A 24,350-nucleotide genomic window follows, 5' to 3' on the forward strand; every position below is an offset into this window, starting at 1 on the left:
ATTTTATTGTTTTATGTTGTAATTTAATTATTTAAAATTAGTATTGTTAGTTTGAATGCTAAAAATATGATTTTATTGAAATTAAATGTTATGTAAATTAAATCTTAATTAAAATTTTCATGGAAGTTATATGGTATATTTTATTAATGAAAATATTTAATTTTAATTTAGTTTATAATTTATTTTGTAGGGAATTTATTGCATTTTTGTGGTTGAAAAGCAAGGAAAAGAAAGAAATAAAAAATGGTAAAATTGAAAGAGAAGAGCTAAAAGTGTCAAGGCCCAAACTGCACCACCCAATAAGCCACAAGCCCGTGCCTTACTCGGCCCACCACCAAAGCCCAGCCCGCCTGGCTTGACTCCAACGCCTGTCCTCTCCTCCCAGCCGAACTCCACCAGCCACTCGGCCCAGCATGTCTCCTCCTGCCCTGCCATCCCTTCGGGCCCGTGTCCTCCAAGCAGCCAAACCCACGCCAGCTGTTTCCCCAGGCCCAATCACGCCAACAACTCCCCTAGCCTGCCACCAAGCTTCTTTTTCCCCTTTTATGAGCCCACAAATTGTCACTTTGTCCCCTTGTCTAAAATACCAATTCTTTTTACCTAAAATTTCCACACATTTTACCCCAAAATCATTATTACACCCTATAATTTACCCCTATTTGCCATATTATTATTAATTTAATCAATTTAATTAATTTAAATTGATTATTTTAATACTCATTTTTTGGCTATAAATAAGGGATTTGAGGTACTTATTTTTTAGGGAGGTTACACTACAAACTTATCACATTTCAAAACATCTCTATTCTCTTCATCTTCTTCTTCTTTTTGGTCATTTTTCTATGAGTTTTTAGAGGAAAATTTTGGGAGTTTCTCCTCCAAATTTTCCTATTTATATTTGTAATTTTTTTGTTTGTAATTTCTATTCTAGTTATAAGTTTCTAGTCTTTTTAAGATTATTAAGGTGATGATGAAACAATATGTAACTAGATAGTATTTATGTTGTATGTTGATTTCCTATTTTGTGCAATAAAGTTTATGGATTTTCTTCTTCAAATATTTTCTTTCATTTTAAATATCATGTATTTTTTATTGTTAGCACATATTTACACTTTGTTCTTCATTAGTGCAAAAACATAATATTCTTTGTGTAAGATGTGTCATTAAATTGTACACATCCAATGCTTAGAACAAAAATATTATATTTTGCCTTATAAATAATGTTCATTGATTTATTTGTTATTTCATTAAATTGATTTACTTTGAATACTTTGAAAAGTGAAGAAAAATCTTATCCTTTTAGCATTAATTTGTGCTTAAAATTATAAATCTATTTGAAAAATGATAGTTTAATTTATTTTAACTATCACTAAAACTTGGGAATCAATGTACTTTTAAATATTATTGAGCTTATATTTTGTAGATTATATTATCTTAATAATCTTTCTTTTACCATCTTGATTTCTAATATTAATTTATTTTTATATATTGGCTTTAATATCTTTATTATTATCTTTTATTTTACTTTACTGTCACAAAATCTCATCAATCTTTGGGGCTATGTTAAAATTTATTAATTTTGGTTTAAAATAGTTTTTTTTTCGATTTTAGACAACTCATTTGGGTTTGACATCCTTACTTACACGATCACTATTCTATATGAACGATCCGTGCGCTTGCGATATAAATATTTAAAATATACCCGTTTTGGGTACATCAAGTTTTTGACGCCGTTTTTGGGGAGTTGCAAGAAAAGAAATGAATTTTATCTCAAGGTTAATGAATTCTTCTACTAGTTATTTTAATTTTTTGCACTTAAAAAAAACTATATATACAAATATATATTTAAAACTATAAAAAAACTAAGAAAAAAAAGATAAAAAGAAAATTTGGGACGGTTTTACCACCCATAAAAAACACTTACTTATATATTTATATATATATTTTTTTTTTAGTTGACGGCACTTGTGCCTCCTATCTATCTTTTTAATTTTTATAGTTTTTGGCACTTGTGCCTCCTAATTTTGTTGTAACTTTGTTGTAATTTTATTTCTTTTATATATTTGTCAGTTGACGGCACTTATGCCTCCTAGCTTTTATGTTATCATTATTTTTATTATTAATGTTATTTTGTGATAGTTGATGGCATTTGTGCCTCCTAAATTTTTGTTTAATATCGTAACATTGTTTTTTTTCTCTTAATTTTATTTTCTTGTTCTTTTTCCTTAATTGTCATCTTAAAAAAAATTAGTTTGTCATTTAGTTTTTACCATATGGATCATTTTAATTATAGTTGGAATTCTGAGTACAACTATTATAAGCACTCAAATTTAAATCTAATGATATGTATGATATGCATGAATCTTTTGATATCCCATTTGCCCCTGCCCATAATCCAAATTTTTCATGGAGCCATACCCAATCTCCAATGAATCAAGAGCATGAATTCAACATGCCTAATCCAAGTAATGCCCAATCTGACCTATCATATCCCATTCAACAAGAAACGAGTCCATCTTTAGAGGATACCCTACAACAGTTCATGCAATCAACCTACCAAATCTTACTAGCCCAGTCTCAGTCAATCTCAAAAATTGAAATAATAGTAAAACAACTTGCACCTGTTATAGATTCGGAAAAAAAACTTTACCCCAACCAACCTGTTATCCCAGTTTCCTTCCAGGTGCTTGGGTCCACGCTTCAAGCCCGCGGGCCGCCCGAATGAGTTTGGGCCCAGACCAGGCTCGTTTGGCAAAGAGTAAAATAGACGTTGGCAGCCCAAGTCTAGATGAGGCCCAAAGGGCGTCCGGGGAGCGTCGTCCGGGACGGTCATACGAGAGAGGGTATGAGCGTGGCTTCCTGTAATGACAGTTGGGATCGCAGTGGATGATCCCGGAGCCCCGTGGGAGTTCCGAGCCTGTCAATAGTCCCCGGACAGTCCATGGCCCGGAGTGCACCTGGAGCATATCCGCCTCAGGGAGGGTACGCAAAGGGTCTGGCAGCGCAGGCCCCTCAAGGGGTCCCCGCTGTGCAAGCACCTGGGCCTGGAATGCCCTATCCGTCCAGGACCACGCCCCCCGAGTAGATGGCCATGTGGCCACCATCTCAGGCGGGCCTCATCTAGGAGCGTCGTCCCAGAACGATAAAAAATGCTACCTTAGCGAGCTCGACCATGATCAAGAGGTATGCGCTCTGGTCCAAGTCCTGGCTCAGCGCCTGAAGCTGATGAACCTCCCTATCACCTTCACAGAAGATGATGCCCGTAACGTCCATTTCCTGCACCATGACCCTCTGGTCATAGACGCCCAAATCGCCAATAAATTGGTGTCCCAGATGCTGGTGGATGACGGAAGCTCCGTCAACATTCTGTTCAAGCCCGCCTTCATCACAATTGGCTTAACCGAAATAGACCTGGCCTCATACCCAACCCAGATCTACAACTTCAATGAGGACGCAATACTCCCTATGGGAAAAATCCAGTTGCTCGTAACTTTGGGGAACAAGATGCAATGCTCGTTCAAGTTCTGTACGTTCGTAGTAGTGGATTGTCCCACTGCTTATAACATCATTTTCGGTCGGCCCGCATTGGTCGAGTTCAGGGCTATCACCTCCATCCGTCACCTATGCATGAAGTTCCCTTGCGATGACGGAGGAGTAGGAACAGTCTAGGGAGATTAGAAGAGCGCCCGAAAATGCTACCACGTGTCCGCCCGGCCTATCTACATGGTCTGGGAAGAACCCCACGAGGGAGCCGTCGGCCAGGTTCCACCTCCTTTAGCTGGAAGAAAGGGCCAGGGTTAAGGCTGAGTCGGTCATGGAGGTGCCCCTTGAGGTGTCTCCTCCGACTCCTTTGGCGTCTAGCCCTGTCGAAGAGGTAGATCCATCTTTGTCTACACCAGTTCCTCCCATTTTCAACAAGGCTTGCCCTAAAGATTGCTTTCCGCTTCCTCGGATCGATCAGATGGTGGATGCGACGTCCAGGTACGAGATTTTGAGTTTCATGGATGCCTACTCAGGCTACAATCAGATCTTTATGCATGTAGCAGACCAGGAGCATACCAGTTTCCAAACCGACAAAGGGGTATACTGCTACATCGTCATGCCTTTCGGGCTCAAAAACATCGGAGCCACCTATTAGAGGCTGGTCAACAGAATGTTCCGGGCCCAGCTTGGGCGGAACATGGAGGTCTATATTAACGACATGCTGATCAAATTCAAAACCTCCGGTGAACATTCTGGCGACTTAGCCGAGGCCTTCGCGGTCAATCGAAGGTATGGGATGAAGCTGAATCCTAAAAAATGCACTTTCGGCGTGGCATCTGGGAAGCTCTTGGGGTTCATAGTGAGTTTCCGGGGGATAGAAGCCAATCCAGACAAGATTAAGGCACTGGTTGAAATGCCCTCTCCCTGGAAGCACAAAGACGTGCAAAGTCTGACCGGGCGGATAGCCGCTTTAAGCCGTTTCGTCTCAAAGGCCACGGACAAGTGCATCCCGTTCTTCAGGGAAGCTAGCATTTCGAATGGTCAGACGAGTGCGAAAAAGCTTTTCAAAAGCTGAAAGAGCATCTAGCCCAAGCGCCAATACTGGAAAAACCGGTGGACGGGGAGCCGCTATACCTCTATTTGGTTGTGACCGCACACGTGATCAGCGCCGCACTAGTGCGGGAGGACGTGAAAGCCCAACTCCTAGTGTACTACGTGAGCAAAAGGTTATTGGGGGCAGAGTCACGGTATCCAATCATTGAAAAGTTGACATTTTGTATGCTAATGGCGTCCCAGAAGCTCTAGCCTTACTTTCAGGTCCACGCCATAAAAGTTCTGACCAACCATCCTTTGCGGCAAGTGCTGCAGAAGCCCGAGTCATCAGGAAGACTCTTGAAGTGGGCTATAGAATTGAGTCAATTCGATATAGCTTACGTACCTAGAGTCTCGATCAAGGGACAGGCTCTAACCGACTTCATTGTGGAATGCTTCGGGATCACCGAAGGGGACAACCCCGCAGACCCCGCGGCGCCCGTGTGGAAGGTGTTCGTGGACGGAGCCTGGAATGAAAATGGAGCAGGGGTCGGAATCATCCTAGTGTCGCCACAAGGGCACCAGTTACAAAATGCCTTGCATTTTCATTTCAAGGCGCCGAACAACGAGGCTGAGCACGAGGCCATGCTGGCCGGATTGCATATGGCCCGGGAAGTCGGGGCCACGAACCTGGAGATCTATAACGATTCCCAGCTGGTGGTCAGACAAGTCTCAGGAGAATACCAAACCAAAGGGGAGAAGATGGCTGCTTACGTGACTCAGACGAGAGAAATGCTGCGAACGTTCAAGAGCCACTCCATCCGCCAGATCCCGAGGGAGAAAAACGTGTTCGCAGACACATTGGAAAAATTGGCCACCGATGCAGAGGCGGAGCTGTCTGGGCTGGTCCCAATCAATCATCTCCCCATCCCTAGCATCCGACCCTCCGCGATCAACGCCATCGATCACTCCGCGTCTTGGATGGGACCCATTGTCCACTACTTGACAACTGGAGAGTTGCCAGCAGACAGGGCCACAGCCAGTAAGCTTAAATACCAGGTCCACAGATACGTCATGATGGACGGAAAGCTCTACCGCAGAGGGTTATCCATGCCATACCTCAGATGCGTATCTGAGACCGAACTGAGCGCAATCATTGACAAAGTGCATGAAGGCTTCTACGGAGATCACACAGCTGAACTTAGTTTGTCCAAAAAGATCCTGCGCCAAGGATATTTCTGGCCAACCATGAAGAAAGACTGTGTCGATTACGTCCGCAAATGCAAGCAGTGCCAAAGGTACGTGAAGATCCCGCGAGCCCCTCCAACAGAAATAGCATTGATGATGAGTCCTTGGCCTTTCGTGGTATGGGGGATCGACCTAGTAGGATCGCTCCCAACCGGGAAGGGAGGGGTGAAGTATGCCATCGTGGCCGTCGACTACTATACCAAGTGGGTTGAAGTGGAGCCCATGAATACAATCACCTCGAAGAAGGCCTTGGATTTCGTCATCAACAACATCGTATGCCGGTATGGGCTCCCCTACAAGATTGTGTTCAACAACGAAAAGCAGTTCGACAACATCCACTTCACGAATTTCTGCGAAAGACATGGTATCGTCAAAAGCTTCTCCGCAGTCGCCAGGCCTCAAGAGAATGGGCAAGCAGAGGCCATCAACAAAATCTTGAAAGGAACATTGAAGAAAAATCTCCAAGCCTACAAGAGCAATTGGCCCGAAGAGTTTCCCTGCGTGCTGTGGGCGTACCGGACCACCGAAAGAACGTCCACCAGACACACTCATTACTCCATGGTGTATGGGTGTGAAGTCGTTATCCCGGAAGAAACGGCCATCCCGTCCCATAGAATAGACACGTACGATCCCGCCCAGAACCATGCCTTACTCTAGGAATCCCTTGATCTCATCGAGGAGATCCAGGAAGAGTCTCAAGTTTAGTTGAAGATGTACTAAGGCAAGATCGCGCAACATTTTAACTCAAATGTAAAAAGCCAAAGGTTCGAAACCAGCGATCTGGTCCTGCGAAGAGTCTTCCCTACAACCCAAGATCCGGGAGTGGGGGTTCTGGGCCCGAATTGGGAAAGGCCATACGAAATTCAACATGAAGTTTGTCTGGATACATACTGTTTAAAGCAACTCGATGGCACGAAAGTCCCAAGGGCCTGGAACGCCGAACTTCTCCGTAAGTACTATCAGTAGTCAGGAGAGCATGTTTCAGTTTTATATTTTCGTTGTAAATGATGTACGCCTTAGGGAGATTCCTTAAAAAATAAAAATGGCGTGTACAAAACGTCATAAAGAAATATTATCAAACAATGGAAATCCCAATATGCTTCCCTAATCAAGTGACCGAAGACCAGTCTTCGCTCACTTGGGGGGGGGGGCGGGGGGTAAGCCCAGTATGAACAAATACGAGAACAAGAAATTAAAGGCCCAAGCCTGGTCCCGACCCAGACCGACAAGGTCCAAGGGGTACAAACCCAGTTGGACACAAGGCTCAGGCCTGGTCCCGACCCAGACCGACAAGGATTGGGGGGTACAAACCCGGTTGGACACAACGCTCAGGCCTAGTCCCGACCCAGACTGACAAGGTCCGGGGGGTACAAACCTGGTTGGACACAAGGCTCAGGCCTAGTCCCAACCCAGACCGACAAGGTCTGGGGGGTACAAACTCAGTAGGACCTAAGGCTCAGGCTGGTCCTGGCCCGGACGTACGCGGTCTGAGGGTATAATATATAGGACCTAAGGCTCAGGCCTGGTCCCAGTCCGTACATGCGTGTCCCGAGAACATAAAATACCTAAAACTTGGTTGACTGCATGCGGTCTGCGGTCCTAGATAACTAAATACCCATCCGCGTCATTCCTACAACAACATAGGATCATAAGAATGCAAACCCCCAGGTCTAAGTTGTCTAAAATTAGTCTTAGAAATGGCCCAGGCCATGGGAACCTAACCTAGGGTTCAAAACAAGCTAATCAACTAATCTCTGACGGTCTAGACCATCAAACTCTCAACACGGGGAACTGGGCAAAGAAATTCAGGAATAATTACCAACTCCCTAATGGCCCAGGCCATTAGAACTTGAGCAGCAGGATTAAAGCAAGCTGATATGTTAAAAGCATGAGTAATCTAGCCCAGGCCGTGGAGATCCGAAGACGGATCACCAGGAGAGTTCCTGGCCGTTGGAACTGGGCCCAAACACTCGGCTCATTCATGCAGAAGTGGTAAAACACTTAGAGAAAGCTTAAACGAATGAGAACGGGAAATCAACATAAAAAAAAATAACGTGGGTAAGAACACAAATATTTTCTTAGACGCACTCGCGTCCGTAAAAGTGTTACAAAATTTAAAAAAAAAAAAAAGAAAAGTGAAAAGAGGTCCCGAGCCTAAGCTTCGCCCCGCTCCGACGTATCCTTGACGGCTTCATCCGCTTCTTCCTCGTCCAGGGGCTCCGCGTCTACTTTCTCCTTGGCCTCGAATTTAGGCCTCTTCGCGGCAGGGTCGGGTAGAGCAGGAAGTTCATATTCTTGCCCTGGACCCAGGCCATGTAGATGGCCTCATCGAAGGTGACCTCCAGCCTAGCATCCGCCTTTTCTTTCTCGCGGCGAGTCTCATCGTGCACCTTCACCTCCTGCTGGAGCAACTCATCCAATCCTCTGACCCGGGACTCCAGGTCAGTGATCCTCTCCCAATCCTGGGTAGACTGGGCTACGGACGCCTCCTGCAGAGCCTTTACTCGGAGGAGCTCCACCTTTAGACTAGCCACCAGCTTGCCAGTCTCAGCTTCTCTTCGGGACATAGTCTCTTCAAGCTGAAACTTAGTCCAGGTGGCCTCTGCAATATCCTTGATCAGGGATTCCTTAACGGTTTCCCGTTGGTTCACGGCCGCCTCCAACTCCAGCTAGATCGTTTCCATCTTCATGGCAGCCTCGGCTACCAGATCGGCGTTCCAGTGGGCCAGTAGAGAATCCTGGAACAAAGCAAATTTAGAAAGAGTCCTAACTAAACAAGAATAAAAAAATAAATAATAAAAAAAAAGAAGATGCAAAGCAAAGTCACAGCGGTGGCTTGGTGGCGGAGAGCTTGGGAGATGAACAACATGTCCTAATTGGCGATAGTGGCGTACCACTTCAGTTGGAGGTTGGACATAGTATTCCCCACCTAGTCCAGTAAGTCCACCGCGAACGGGGCCGTGTCCTGCCCCAGTTCGGGGGGGAAACCCGTCTCGGTGACCAGCCGATCCACGATTGGCTGGGGGACACTAAATGCTGCCGGACGCTCAGCAAATTCGACCTGACGATGAATCGTTAGGACCTTGTAAACCTCCTCCCTTCTTTCCCGACCACTCTCCCAGGTCTGGGAAATTAATTTGGACTGTTCATCTCGCACAATTGCCTCCCCCTCCTCACGTAAGGTCGGATGGACGAGGAGAGTCGGTGCTGCCGAGAGTTCCTTGGCGTTAGGGCGACTCTCCCTGGATGACTCCCCGGCTGAACTAGCGCGTCTAGTCCTGGCCTTCTTGGTTCTTGGTTCCGCCTCCGCCGCGCCCAAGTTCGCGGCTCGTTTCCCGGTGCTCTGGTCACCGCTGGTTCCTGCTCCAGGTCAATCACTGGAGGGTGAGTGGGAAGATCAGGGACAGTGGTCGGGTCAACTGTCGTGATCGGAACTGCTGCCAAGGCCACCTCGGTGGGTTAAAGCTCCAACGCTGGCGTCTTCTTAGGCACGTTCTTAGCGGCTTTCTTGGCCGTGACCCTCTCCTTGGCAGCCCGGATCTTGAAGGCCTGCTTCATCTTGTCCACCGGGTTGGACATGTCAGAGTCTTCTGAAATATACACAAACAACAAAGAGTTAGTAAAATGAATGAGTGAACAAGGAAATCAAGACTAAAAGTGATCCGGGATGCACCCTTATCTAGGCCCCGGACCCGACTTAAATTCTCCTAAGGCAAAAGAATAGACTTGGTCCCCCATGTCATTCGTGTGTAGAAAGTTCTCGTATTGAAGGAACCCGGATGAATACATAAGGATTTTTGAGCCTACGGGAATGGGAGATGAAGGTCTCATTTCCCCTTCAACCCCGAAAACGAGGCCTCGGTGTGCTAGCCTATCCCTAACTAAGTCCCCAACTTGGGGAGCATAAGTCAAAATCAAAGGTGAGTTACCTCGCCCTGATACGCTAGCTCCAGGGGTCCCCGCGTTCGGCTGTGCCTTGTCGAAGAGGGCTTCCAGCTCCTCGGAAGCGGACGCCTCCCTCTGCTGAGCTTGGTCCCTCTTTTGTTTGGCCGCATCCGCCAGTGCTGCGACCTCCACAACCCTAATGTGTTCCAGGGCCAGCTCCTCCTTCAGTGCGGGACCTTTCTCGCATTGTATCCCCCGGAGGCTTGGGGCCTTGATCGTTTGATGGGCTACGAGCATCCCGATCACTCGGAGGTTGTCAGTGGTGACGTAGCCCCCCACGTCCAAATCCTCCGTGCTTAGCTCGGAGTAAATTTTCTTCCTGTCCAGGATGAACTAGGTGAGAGGAGTCTGGGCATAGGGTCCTGCCGCCCAAGACAATGAGTTGAGAGTGAGGAATAAAAAACCAAGACAAAAAAGAAAAAGAAAAAAGGAAGCCAGGGATCGGGAAACCACTTACCCACTCGCTGGAAGTCCAGCATCAGCATGGGGTTCTTTTCTATAAGAAACCCGAACATCAAGAACCAGTAATGTCTGACGTCTGGGGGATGCTTCCAGGTGCTGGTGGGAGGAGGGTAGTTGCCCCGCAGTTTAAGCCTGTAGAAGTCGTCCAGGGTCTTGTCCTTGACTTTGACTTGCGGCTCCAGTTTGTAGAAGTACAAGACTTCTGCCGGGGTCGGCTTCAGGATCTCCTTCATGACACAGAAGACGCGTCATCCCGCAAGCAGTCAGTATGCTTGGGGCAGAAGCTGGAAAGGTGCAATCCCCACGAACGTCAGGAATTGCACGAAATAGTCGTAGAGCGGGTGCGTGGCCCCAGCACTAATGTGGCCTACGCTCCAGGCCCCGAATCCACCCACGGAGGTGTGGGCCTTCTCCTTTCTCCTGGCCAGGCGGTTATGGAACAGTCCGAGAGTCGACTCCACGCCCAAACACTTCTCTAGGGTGTATAGCATCCGGTAGTTCTGGAACAGGTTCGGCACCACGTCCATCTCCCACCTGTTGCCTTTGGGAGTCTTGGGCCCAGACAAAGTGATAGGGGTCGCGTTGGCTTGCTCCTCCGAGTGAAGGGTGACGCCTGAGGTCATGGTTAATGATCTGGGAGCATAACAGAATAAAACAAACAAACCAAGCAGTCAGTACTAGAACCCAAGAAGGTTGGTTAAGGTATGGGGGATCTCCTATGAATTGCTTGGAAGAGTCCCCTCCGGATCAAGTCCGGGATCACCAAGGATCCGCAAGATCCTAATCGGGAACAACAAAGAAAGACTACACTCCTAAGCCGTCCCATCGCCACTTGTTCGGGAACCACCCAAACCCAAAGGGGTCTAGAGCAGCCCGGACCAAGTTTTCTTTCCCTAACACTCTAATTCTAAGCATAGGCAAGGTCTAGCAACCCAAGCAGATAAGCAAAGCAGCATAAAATCTACATATGTATATATGGATGTGTAAAGGAGAAAGTCAGGAAAGCTTACTGTAAATTGCTGGTCGTGAAAAATGGTGGTTGTCCGGGGACAGTGACGGTAAAATCTCTATCTTGAACTGTTAGTGGCGATTCAGCAGCTCGTCAAGAGGGCAGGCTGGTGTCGTTTGCTCAGGTGAGGGTGCAGATATCGGAATCGTTGGGAATAGGCGACGGCGAAGACGGAGCAGACGACAGAAGATGTCATCGGCAAGCTCAGTCATAAACAAATCCTTCGAGTTTCTTTTTTTGGCTCGAGAATGTAAATGTTTCAAATGAAAGCCTAAGGGGTATTTATAAGAACCAAAGTGCTGGTTTTGATCTAACGGTTGGGATCGATCCCCCCTATCGAACGATCCAAGATCGTGCAGGGACATTAATGGATCCACTCGAGTACTGGATCACGGTACCCCCAAGGCGCGATTCGCACCGCTCCGATCCAACGTCCCAAAAAGAGGAGCACCTCCAAGGCTGCCCTATCCTACGGTCCTCCTTGTCGCAGAAGTAATAATGGGACACGCTCGTGCGGATGGGATGCTTTGTGAACCGAGCTGACATAATAACCCTAGCATAGTGATCCCTGAGGTATTTGTTGACCTTTCAGGATCAAGTGCCATCAATGCGACCATTGCTAGGGGGCACGTGTATCCCTTATAATGAACCGGGGCCTTGGTAAACGAACCTGGACCCTGGTAAATGGTCCGGGCTCATGAGACGCGGTCCAAGTCAACGTCACAAGCGGTAGCTCCACACTCGTCCAGCACGCAGTGCCCCTCGCCGCAAACCCGTCACTTTGGAAACAAACCGAGAAATGTCGGGAAGATCCAGGACTGAAGCAAGCCTCCACCGCAAGCCTAGATGAAGGCTTGGGGGTAAATGTTATCCCCATTTCCTTCCAGGCGCCCGGGTCCACGCTTCAAGCCCGCGGGCCACCCGAATGAGTTTGGGCCCAGACCAGGCCCGTTTGGCAAAGAGTAAAATAGACGTTGGCAGTCCAAGTCTAGATGAGGCCCAAAGGGCGTTCGGGGAGTGTTGTACGGGACGGTCATATGAGAGAGGGTATGAGCGTGGCTTCTGGTAATGACAGTCGGGATCGCAGTGGATGATCCTGGAGCCTGGTAAACGGTCCGGGATCCTGGTAGAATAGTCTGAGCACGTAGAAAATGTTCCGCGCTCCTGGTAACGGTCTGGGCTCCCGGTAAGTAATCCAGGCCACTGGTAAACGATACGAGACCTTGAAGAATGGAGGGGGACGTGGGTAAACAATCCCAGGTCGGTTGTCTGAGGTTGGTAAGGTAAAGCGTCCATGACCCTGACTTCGTCCCATGAGGCGTGGGGGTTGTCCCCACGCTTCACCTGCAGAAAAGGCTACCTCGGGATTGTACGCCATTAGTTCAGACCTGCGCCGCCACTACTCTGACCGATCTTGTCCCCTGAATCTGCCTCGTAACACGAAATGCCCAGACCAAAGCCCCAACTTGTCGGGTGACAGATGTGGTTTGGGTCGGCCCAGTGGGCTCATATTAGTGTATTTTCTATGTTTTAATCCTTTGTATTGGGCTTCCATTAGAGAAGCCAACAATATTTATACCCTTATTGGGCCTGGGTCAACCTGGCCCAAGCCCAGTGCACCCGTAAACCTATAAATACAGGTAGTGGGGCATTGGGCAAGGGGGACCTCTGGCTGGTAAACAGTTACTCTGCTAAAATTTGTAGAAAACTCCATTGTTATAGATTCTCTAAGCTCTAATATAATTGTCTCGTGGACTAAGGCTCATTAATGCCCCAATCACGTAAAAACCTTGTCTTTATTCCATAAATCATTTCTTCTAAGCTCTCTAATATTTTATTATTAAGGTTTCCGAAAAACTCGGTAAGCACAACCCATTCCCAATCCAAATAGTCAAATTTTTAATGAAAAGGAGAATTAAGTTGTTGAAGAACTTGTAATATGCATCAAACCCCCTAATGAAACAAAAGAGTTGGATGAAATAATTTTTGAGGCTCATGAGGAAAATGAAAAAGATATAATTATATCTCAAGAGCTCATAAATGAACAAATTTGTATATTTACTCAAAATGACAAGGATAGATATGCAATTTCTTATTTTATTGATATTCCCTTAAAATTGCATATTTCTAATTTTCTTGTAGGTGTGATGTTATTAATTATTATTTATGGCATTTGCATCAAAGTCATAACTCACTCTACAAATGAAATTTTACACCATCGATTGGGTGTAGGTTAAAAGAAAAAAAATTAAAGTCGAGCTAAAGACTATAAACTAAAGCACTTTGTGGGAGGCAACCCATACTTTTTATGTTTATTTTATATTTCACTTTTGTTGTGTGTTTTTGTTTCATGTTTTTCAAAAAGCTTGAAGGAAACTTCTTGCCCAAAAAGAAAAGAAGAGAAGACAACAAAAGAGTCAAATCAAGGAAGCATTCATCAAATGGAGTAGTTCTTAATTTTTTCCATTTTATTAAACATTGAGGACAATGTTTCATTTAAGTTTGAGGGTAATGTGTATGTATTTTTCTTTGTGTTTATGCATGTTTTCATTTGTTGTAAAATTAAAAAATATATATTTTCTTTATTTGTTTTTCTTTTTGTTTTTATGTGATTTTCATTTGTTATATATATTTTCTTTGTTTTGTTTGAAAAAAATATTGGTGATTCTCATTTTCTAATGATAAGAATTATGATTGAAATTGTTCATAGTTCTTAGAAAAATATAAATAAGTATTAAGCTTTACTTTTAATTTTTAAAGTTATTTTTGTTTAAATATATATTTTTCATAATATGTCACTTTTTTATTTGTTGACGCCGTTATTCGTCAACAGTAAAATAAGAGCACGAAAACAATGATTGGTTATGGCCAAGAAAAATATGATAACACAAATGAGATTTTTTACGTGGTTCAGCAGTTAACTCTGCCTAGTCCACGAGTCTTTGTTATTAAAACTTAAGATGATCTCTGAAAATTCTTCAAGAATAAATTCTCTAGAGTTTTCTCTTAAGATCACAAAATTTCCTCTCTTTACAATGGTGCATGACCTCTCTATTTATAGAGAAGATTTCAGAATACTATCCCACATATTTCAAGAAGTTATTCTGTATATGCAAATAAATTTAATGGCATTCAAAGCCTGTAATCCTATATACAAGGAAACGTCCCCTGAAGATCAGGGGGTGTATAACTGAATAATAAATATCCCTTGATTATAGGGGATTTACAGCAATCCACGTAGACCGCGTCTCTCCAAAATGACTTACGAGGTTATTCAAAGTTATCAATCTACATTGTCAATTGCTGTTATCACCCAGGTCTCTTACTGGCCTTCGAGCTATGACATTTCCCGGAGGTCATGCGACTTCGAGCTCATTCTTATATCAGGTTCGGAGACCCTGATCCGAAGCCGTCCGAGAACAGACGTGTTTTGGGGTCTGTCTTTCAAGCTTGTAATGGTTTCGAGGCTACCATTTTCGAAGTTGTCTCTACTTCGCAGGTTCGGTGCCTAGGTTGTGGACACATGTTCCAGACATTACGAGTCCATTCCTTACGAATCCAGCTTTCGAGATCACAATTCTTATGGCTCGAAATCTGAGTGTAACACTATTCTATTCGAATTTGAGATATTTGGATATAGTTTATTTAAACATTAAATTCTTTAAATCTCTAAAAATAAAAAAAAATAAAAAATTCTAGAATTTGCTTGATTATCTCTTGAGATTTAATTTATTTTTGTTTACTTTTATTTGTGATTTTCTTTGAACTATTTCCATTATGTAATTTTTGAGTTAAACATTTGACATCACCAATTAAAAAAAATGTGTGTGTTTTTAATTTTTCTTTTACTCGAGGACTAACAAAATATTAAGTTTGGGGGTGTGATAACTCTACAAAATAGAGTTATTTTACCACTTTTTATGTGCTAATTGTTGATTAATTCTTGAGTTTTTAACTAATTTATTAAGTTTTTAAGTAATTTTTCATTTATTAGTTTTATTGTAATTTTCTAGATTTTTATATGTTTTTATAGATATTTTATTGTTTTATGTTGTAATTTAATTATTTAAAATTAGTATTGTTAGTTTGAATGCTAAAAATATGATTTTATTGAAATTAAATGTTATGTAAATTAAATCTTAATTAAAATTTTCATGGAAGTTATATGGTATATTTTATTAATGAAAATATTTAATTTTAATTTAGTTTATAATTTATTTTGTAGGAAATTTATTGCATTTTTGTGGTTGAAAAGTAAGGAAAAGAAAGAAATAAAAAATGGTAAAATTGAAAGAGAAGAGCTAAAAGTGTTAAGGCCCAAACTGCACCACCCAACAAGCCACAAGCCCATGCCTTACTCGGCCTACCACCAAAGCCCAGCTCGCCTGGCTTGACTCCAGCGTCTGTCCTCTCCTCCCAGCCGAACTCCACCAGCCACTCGGCCCAACACGTCTCCTCTTGCCCTGCCATCACTTCGGGCCCATGTCCTCCAAGCAGACGAACCCACGCCAACTGTTTCCCCAGGCCTAATCACGCCAATAGCTCCCCTAGCCTGCCACCAAGCTTCTTTTTCCCCTTTTTGAGCCCACAAATTGTCACGTTGTTCCCTTGTCTAAAATTCCAATTCTTTTTACCCAATTTTTCCACACATTTTACCCCAAAATTATTATTACACCATATAATTTACCCCTATTTGCCATATTATTATTAATTTAATTAATTTAATCAATTTAATTATTATTTTAATACTCATTTTTTTGGCTATAGATAAGGGATTTGAAGTGCTTATTCTTTAGGGAGGTTACACTACACACTTACCACATTTCAAAATCTCTATTCTCTTCATCTTCTTCTTCTTTTTGGTCATTTTTCTATGAGTTTTTAGAGGAAAATTTTGGGGGTTTCTCCTCCAAAATTTCCTATTTATGTTTGTAATTTTTTGGTTTGTAATTTCTATTCTAGTTATGAGTTTCTAATCTTTTTAAGATTATTAAGGTAATGATGAAACAATATGTAACTAGATAGTATTTATGTTGTATGTTGATTTCCCATTTTGTGCAATAAAGTTTATGGATTTTCTTCTTCAAATATTTTCTTTCATCTTAAATATCATGTATTTTTTATTATTAGCACATATTTACACTTTGTTCTTCATTAGTGCAAAAACATAATATTCTTTGTGTAAGATGTGTCATTAAATTGTACACATTCAATGCTTAGAACAAAAATATTATGCTTTGCCTTATAAATAATGTTCATTGATTTATTTGTTATTTCATTAGATTGATTTATATTGAATACTTTGAAATTATAATTTGAAAAGTGAAGAAAAATCTTATATTTTTAGAAGTAATTTGTGCTTAAAATTATTAATCCATTTGGAAAATGATAGTTTAATTTATTTTAACTATCACTAAAATTTGAGAATCAATGTACTTTTAAATATTATTGAACTTATATTTTGTGGATTTTATTATCTTAATAATCTTTCTTTTACCATCTTGATTTCTAATATTAATTTATTTTTATATATTGTCTTTAATATCTTTATTATTATCTTTTATTGTCACAAAATCTCATCAATCTTTGGGACTATGTTAGAATTTATTAATTTTGGTTTAAAATAGTTTTCTTTTCGATTTTAGACAACTCCTTTGGGTTCGACATCCTTGCTTACACGATCACCATTCTATATGAACGATTCGTGCGCTTGCGATATAAATATTTAAAATATACCCGTTTTGGGTACATCATATATCTATGTCAATGTTGTATTTAGATGTCATATATATAAAGATTATTTATATAAATATATATATATACTTTAGAACTATAATTCATTATATTATATATTGAAAAAAAAAGTGAACCAGTTTTTATTAAAATTATAGACAATGTTTTGCCCTAATGTTTTAATACATTTATATCCTACGTTATATTAAACATATTTTATTTATTTTTATGATATTTTTTATTTATTTAAAATTGATATGATAATTAAAAAATAATAAAAATGAATACATGTATTGAATAAGCATGTTTATAAACATATTTTATTTATTTTTATGATATTTTTTATTTATTTAAAATTGATATGATAATTAAAAAATAATAAAAATAAATACATGTAATGAATAACCATGTTTATACCGTTAAAACTACACACTATTTTTACCTAGTATATATAATTAATGTGTGCAAATTAATATGATAAAGTTTCAAAAAAACTAAAATCTGTAATATAATGATTATCACACGACGATACTAAAATTTTCTCGTGACATGTCTTTAGTCAAAGATCGCTATCATCAATTTAGTGTTATCCTGCTCAATAATTACTTCGTTTCTTTAACACGTTCTCTTATGATTGGATATTCTAATGTTTCCCATATAAATCTATAATTCTAATCTCATGTGTAAAATTAGACAACCATATACCACTGTGCTTGTGGGGGAAGCTCTAGCTTGTATGGCCCTTAGAATAGCATTGGAGTTTGGCCATCAGTTTGTAATCTTTGAAGGGGACTCTACCTCAGTTGTTAGAGCTTGCAAAGGCCAGGAGAGGGTCTGGGAAATTGATCCAATTATACAGGAAGTGTATGGTATTAAGAATAAATTTGTCAGTTGTCATTTTAATTCTGTTTCTAGAGTTTCAAACTTTTATGCACACAATGTAGCTAAGTGGACTTTAACTACTATGACTTCTGGGATGTTGAATATTTCATCCTTCACGATAGGAGTATTTTGTAATGATAGGAAATGGTTTTTCTCTATCTAATGAAGTTACTGATGTTCCCTAACAAAAAAACATCAAAACACGAACTCAACCTTGACACTGGAAGTTACAGTCAAGATTAGGGATGAACATAATGCGAGGAATGTTTCCCCATTCTTGTCCTCGTTAGCCATTTTGATCCCAATTCTTGCATATTCCCGATCAAGGTAAGGTAGGAAATCTCCACTAGGATGCATTAATTTAAAAGATAAAAGTACAAATAAAGTTTTCAATATAAAAATTGTGAATTGCATAAAAATTAAAATTCATTAATGTTCATAATTCCAAATAAAAATTTAGGCCAATGATGTTATGTTTAACATTCAGGGATAATAAATCAGTTATTTCATTTGTTGTTTATTTAGATGGAGAATTATGTCCCATTAGTAGTGAGTTTAACATTCAGGAATAATAAATTAGTTATTTCCTTTGTTGTTTATTTAGATGGAGAATCCATGCCCCATTAGTAGTGAATCCTTGCTCGATACTCCATAATACAACTATATTAGCCATCCTAAAATGTAATTTTATGTTGATTTACATACGTGTATCCAACAAAGTAAGAATCTGGTTAGGCAATCATCTCTAAATTTTTAGTTCGTCTAAACATAAGCATACTGTCTTAAACCTTGAAGATACACATCACTTTCTTTGCAATTTTCTTGATCTAAATAAATGTTTCTTTGAAATTTTCTAGTGGTTGACCACGCTTTTGGTCAATGACCATATTTTATAAAAATGACAAAAGGCATATGCACGAACTCCTAAGGAATTAAATGTGTAGTAAGGAAGAGGAAGATTTATAGCAGTTGGACCTAATAAATGATCTACTTACATTTAATAATTTTTATTGCTTATAACTCCCAAACAAAGACCAAATGAACTAGGATCAACTAAGTTATAAAAGCTCGGATTACAGAGAAATTTGTGGTTTTGTACACTGTAGTCTAAAAAAATGTTTCCCTTTATTTATAGTACGGATGAGGTGTGTGGCCACTCATTGCGGAGAGTAGCTAATTCTAGAGAATTTGAGTTTATGATTGATAGGGTTCTTTGGCAAAATTGTCTTTTTGTTAAAGTAATTTTGATAAATTTTTCAAAATGATCATTGACAATTTAGATAGTTAGTCGAAAATTTTAGATAATTAATCGAAAAATTTAGATAATTAATCAAATTAGGTCAGGGTGCAAAATCACTTAAAAATGAAAATTCTCACTAATTTTTCTTTGACAAATGATTAACTAAATTATGAAATATAAGATTACAAACAGTTGCATAATCTATGAACAATTGGCGACCAGGGTTGTAATACCAACGATGATAAGAACATTAGCAATTAGCAAGCTCCTTTTCAGTCCTAATTAGCACTGTCTTTGCCATGTCATCGTGCCGAAAATAAGTATAACACATAAGCATACTATCTTAAACCTTGAAGACACCACATCACTTTTTTTGCAATTTTCTTTTGGTCTAAACATTCATTCACATCAATGTTAGAGAATATTTTATACTCAATGGAAATGGTAAAATAAAAAATACAACTATATGCAAAATGTTACTAGACAAAATGATAGATATATAAGTGTTACAACTTTATTGTAAAAATACAAGTAAATAGAAATAGAAGATGATAGATATATTGATAATACAACTCAAAGCATAACAATACAAATAAATATATAAGATAGAAGCAAAAAGTAAAAGAGGTTGAAAAACACAATCAGTGGCCGTGATCACTGACAATTTCAGCCTTCAAAAATTCAATTTTTCCAAAACGTCCCAAGTCCTTTTCCACATGATTTTGTAAAAACATGTCTTCAACAACCATATTACATAATGACTCTATGAAATTCAAACACAAATATGTAACTCTTAATCTATACATTATTGAGTAATATTTGAGAGTTACAAATTTGTAGCTCCAAAATATGTTATATTTGGATACACATGTGTCCAATTTTACAACCCTCAATAATACATTATAAGGTGTGATTAATCACATTTTGTCACATTATTTAATCTAGCATTATATTATTTGAAATTAATATAACGATCAAAACTCTTAGAAAAAATATATTTTAATTCATTTAACAAATCCTTGTCATTGGTTGCAAACAAAATATGGTCTACGTATAAAACAATTAAACAGATATTATTTCAAACAAATAGATAATGTTCTTGTGTGTGTGTGTGTTTTTTTGTTCTTGCAATTAATTATCTTTGATTATTACTTAGTTTTTTGTCAGCGCGTTTGGTGTAGCGGAATAGGTGTTCATACTGAACCGTGTAAAAAGTTTATTGTGTTCTTTTGATAAATGCCGTTTTCATTTGTTGCTTAAATCACTGTGATAGCGAGCTGATTATCAATATTTGAAATTACCAGTACTTAATGTTTGTTTCTACAAATACCATAATTTAATTACTTCTCTTGAAAATACCAAACCCCAAGAAAATGGCCCATGTCGTATTTTTCGTTGAAATATTTTGAAGGGGAAGAAGGGGTTTCTGATTAGCCCAGTAGCAGCCTAGAAGGGTTTTTGGAATTGGAAGAGAGAAAGCAGCAGCAACCATGGGAGAAAGAGAAGAAGCTTTGAGGGCAGTGGAGATCCCTGGCCGGGGAAGAGCACTGGTGGCGTCTCAGCCGCTGAGGGGTGGCCAAATAGTGCTCAAGGACTCCCCCATCCTCGTATACTCTGCTCTACCGCTCATCCTTGCCTCTCCCTCTTCCTCTTCCTACTGCGCTCACTGCTTCAGAACCTTGCCATTGCCATTGCCCTCGGCGCCGCAGCCACTGCCAACATGCCCCAACTGCTGCTCAGAACGCTTCTGCAACCATAACTGTCTCTCCGCAGCCTCCACCTCCACTCACTCTCCTTGGCTATGCCAATCACTGCTCCGTCTCCGCCACCACTCTTCCTCACTCTCCCCGGAGCAGCAACTCCAAGCTCGTTTCCTCCTGGCCGCTCACAACCTTGCCAACCTCTCCTCGCCCCACTTCCAAATTCTGCTCTCTCTTCAGGGTCAGTCCGAGCCTGACTCTACCGCCGCTGCCCAATTCATTTACTCCCTCATCTCATCAGTCTGTCTTCCTCCGGCGTCGGGTTGGTTCTCGTTGGAGCTCTCGGCGGCGTTGCTGGCCAAAGACAAGCTCAACGCATTCGGATTGATGGAGCCTTTCTCCGAGAGTGCCCCAAGATCCGTCAGAGCTTACGGCATCTACCCCAAAGCCTCTCTCTTCAACCACGACTGCCTTCCCAACGCGTGCAGGTTTGACTACGTCGACTTCCCTTCAGGTGAGAACAACAACATTGATATCATCGTCAGAATGATCCACGATGTTCCCCAGGGACGGGAAGTCTGCTTGAGTTATTTTCCCGTGAACGAGAATTATCCCAGCAGGCAGAAAAGGCTGAGGGAGGACTACGGCTTCGCTTGTGACTGTGACCGCTGCAAGGTCGAAGCCCAGTGGTCCGACCATGAGGGAGAGGAAGAGCAGGATCACGGGGAAGAGGAGGAGGAAGAGGAAGAGCTTATGGATGAAGACATTGATCAAACCATGGGTTCTTCTGCAGAGCCTGAGGGTGAGTCTGAGTTTGACTTCCCCCACGCCTATTTCTTTGTGAGATACATGTGTGATCGAAACAACTGCTGGGGCACGCTCGCACCTCCACCACCCTCCGCTGCCAATTCTAAATCTAATGTTATGGAGTGTAATGTCTGCGGCAATCTAAAAAATGATGACCAACAACTATCCATGGATGATGCTTGACTGCTGCCCGTTGTTCTTTGATGAATGCCTTTTTGTCATGTAAGTGTTCTCACTTTTGTCCAGCATTTTTTGACATTATTTATGAAAAAAGAAACAAGCTTGAAATTATATGGTTTGTTGTCTAATGTTTAGGCTTAGCTTGGTTTGGTTTGATTTGATTCTGATATTTGGTCAGATATGTATGTTGTGCTATGTTCATTGCTGCCTCAACCCTTGCATGAAGGGGTAGTGACCTTTGAAAATGAAAGTTACTCCCTTTCAAAATTAGTTGAGTTAGCTAAATAAATAATCTTGTAGCCTAGCCTCTTATGAATATATGTTGTTTGGAGTGGACTAAAGATTAAAGATTTGCTTTTTTCCCCCTTTTTTCTCGGAGGGTGCTCTGTTATGGGCCTTATGGCTAATGCTTCTAGCAATTTCAATATGTTGTCCTTGTCACAGGTTTGAAAAGATCAGGGTCGTTCACTTATCACGTGTTGACTCGTTCTGGTAGTGTCTTTCTCCTATCCTATGTCTTTGGTTAGTTGTTCTAGTTGATCGAACTCTTTATTAAGGAGAGGACTGGAAACCAAGAGAGTAGATGATACATGTTAGATGGCATATGACTAATATGGTAATATATGGTTATGGTGTTCCCATCATTCATTTGTACCATATTGGTTCAATTTTGTTTAATGAACATTTGTGGAGAGCACATTGGCCAAATACAAGTTGTTTGTTATTTGGATTACTGCGACTTTATTATTATAACTATTGTTTGATGATGAGTAAGTGGTTTGGGGCACGAAAATGGCTTGATTGATATTATTAAAAGAAAGAAAAAGTTGGGGGTAAGTAGTGTGGTATTTTGGAATGAGTTCGGGTAAGTTGCACGTCTTAATATCGTAATAAATTAGAATTATGAAGAAAAAGATATATAACCAAAGCAAGTAGCAACTAGCAACAAGAGGGTGGGAAGAAGAAAAGAAAAGAAAAGTCTTGATGTAAGTTGTGGTGGGTCTTGAATTGATCATAGAGAGACAATTGCATGTTTGTTTGACTAGGAAATGAGTTACTATATATGTATACAGCATGTGTAACTAAGTCTAATTAGGCTGCCCCTGCTCCCCTTAATGAATATTCGTTCTTTTGGGATAGTTTTCATTGTAATTTTAACATGTGTGTTGAAACAAGATATTATACGACTATAACTATATGCAACCTTTCGGTTAAAAGGGATGCCTATTTGCCTTTCTTTAATTACCTTTTTATCTACATGATCTTTCTATGATATGAAGTTGGATTTTTAGTCAGCTTCAACTCAACTCTAACTCATTATTCACAATTCATATTCGTTTGGGGACCTATTATGCCATTCAAATTTTATAACACGTACAAAAGGAGTGACTTTTGTTTTGTTTTGCTTTGTTAAAACATAACAAGTGGAAAGTGGAAAACACTGTCAGCAGCTATATGTATTGCTTAGGTAGGAATATATTCATTCATTCATTCATGTATGTACCAAAGTGAGAAATGAATTTTTATAAGGTATATAATAAGAAAAGAATGCACAAATTGTGTGAGTTAGCAGAAATGGCATTTGTTTCTTTTCTTTTCTTTTAATTTTGATTTGTTTGATGATTTACTTGTTGTTCCGTTGTCCGTTTCATATAAAAATGAATATTGAATAAGAATAATGTGAATAATGATATGGGCTTTCCCATGCCTTTCGTTATATATATATATATATATATATTTTTTTTTTTTGTACCTTTCTTTATTTCCGTATAACTAAGAGTTGTGTGAAAGTGATGGGTGAGATGAGACTCAACACCAAAAGAACAGGTCACACTCATACGCACACCCAATTCCAAAGAAAAAGTCGTAATTTATGGAAAACGGAAAAGTATGTATATATGGGTTGGCATTTGGAAGAGTTACATTAGGTTTTTGGTAAATATATGTATTAGGAAAGAAAAAAGATTAGAATAAACGGATGCGTATAAATAAGTAAAAATTACATGATTGGGTTTGGACATAATAAATTTGTTCAGTTTTGGCAAATTTTTTCAATGAAATTGAATGCGTGTGGGTTTTTTTTATTGAAAGAAGGTAATAAATAGGAGAGACTAGGAGGACTCAAAAGTCAAATGACAGACAACTCAAACGCATAATATAAATAGTGGTACTATTCACTGTTTGTGGAGAATGAAGGAGGAGATGCTTTGCTTTTTGACTACGAACCAGTCTCACTGTGGGTCTCCCAAATCTGTTTTACTTGTTTCTAATTGTTTGTCATTTGTGGCAACTAAGGTTAGAACCCAGTAATTTGGCTCCTTCTCTTCACGTATATTTTTATATATATATATATTTATATATTTTCAAGTTAAATAAAAAAATAAAATAAATGGGAAAAACCCAAATACATGTTTGTTTATAGTGAATAAAAAAGAAGAGGGATAGCATAAGAAGTGGTGGCAGTGGGTGTGGCTTCTCGCATGCGAGTTGTGTCACTCACTTGACTTGAAAAGGACCATCTTTTATTCTGTTCTTTGGAGGCCTGAGAGGTTGCTCATTGCTCCTCTTCCTCCTAATCTTACTTATTATGTAATGGCAAATATGTAAAATTATACTAAAATGTTGTAAA

The 24,350-nt window shown here is 40.4% G+C and overlaps 1 protein-coding gene across 1 annotated transcript; it reads left to right on the forward strand.

Annotated features, from left to right (window-relative positions):
• Nucleotides 1-20,264: 20,264 nt before the first annotated feature.
• On the forward strand, nt 20,265-22,454 carry LOC133822475 (histone-lysine N-methyltransferase ASHR2). The gene is made up of 2 exons (XM_062254824.1): nt 20,265-21,763; nt 22,166-22,454. Exon 1 carries the CDS (start codon nt 20,525-20,527, stop codon nt 21,722-21,724), a length of 1,200 nt encoding a protein of 399 aa, XP_062110808.1. The 5' UTR covers nt 20,265-20,524; the 3' UTR covers nt 21,725-21,763; nt 22,166-22,454.
• Nucleotides 22,455-24,350: the final 1,896 nt, after the last annotated feature.

This window comes from Humulus lupulus, chromosome 3 (genome assembly GCF_963169125.1).
Source record: "Humulus lupulus chromosome 3, drHumLupu1.1, whole genome shotgun sequence".
Taxonomy (NCBI): domain Eukaryota; kingdom Viridiplantae; phylum Streptophyta; class Magnoliopsida; order Rosales; family Cannabaceae; genus Humulus; species Humulus lupulus.

Excerpts from the sequence above, each read along its gene's own strand:
- LOC133822475 (XM_062254824.1), top strand. The coding sequence starts at position 20,525 with ATGGGAGAAAGAGAAGAAGCTTTGAGGGCAGTGGAGATCCCTGGCCGG.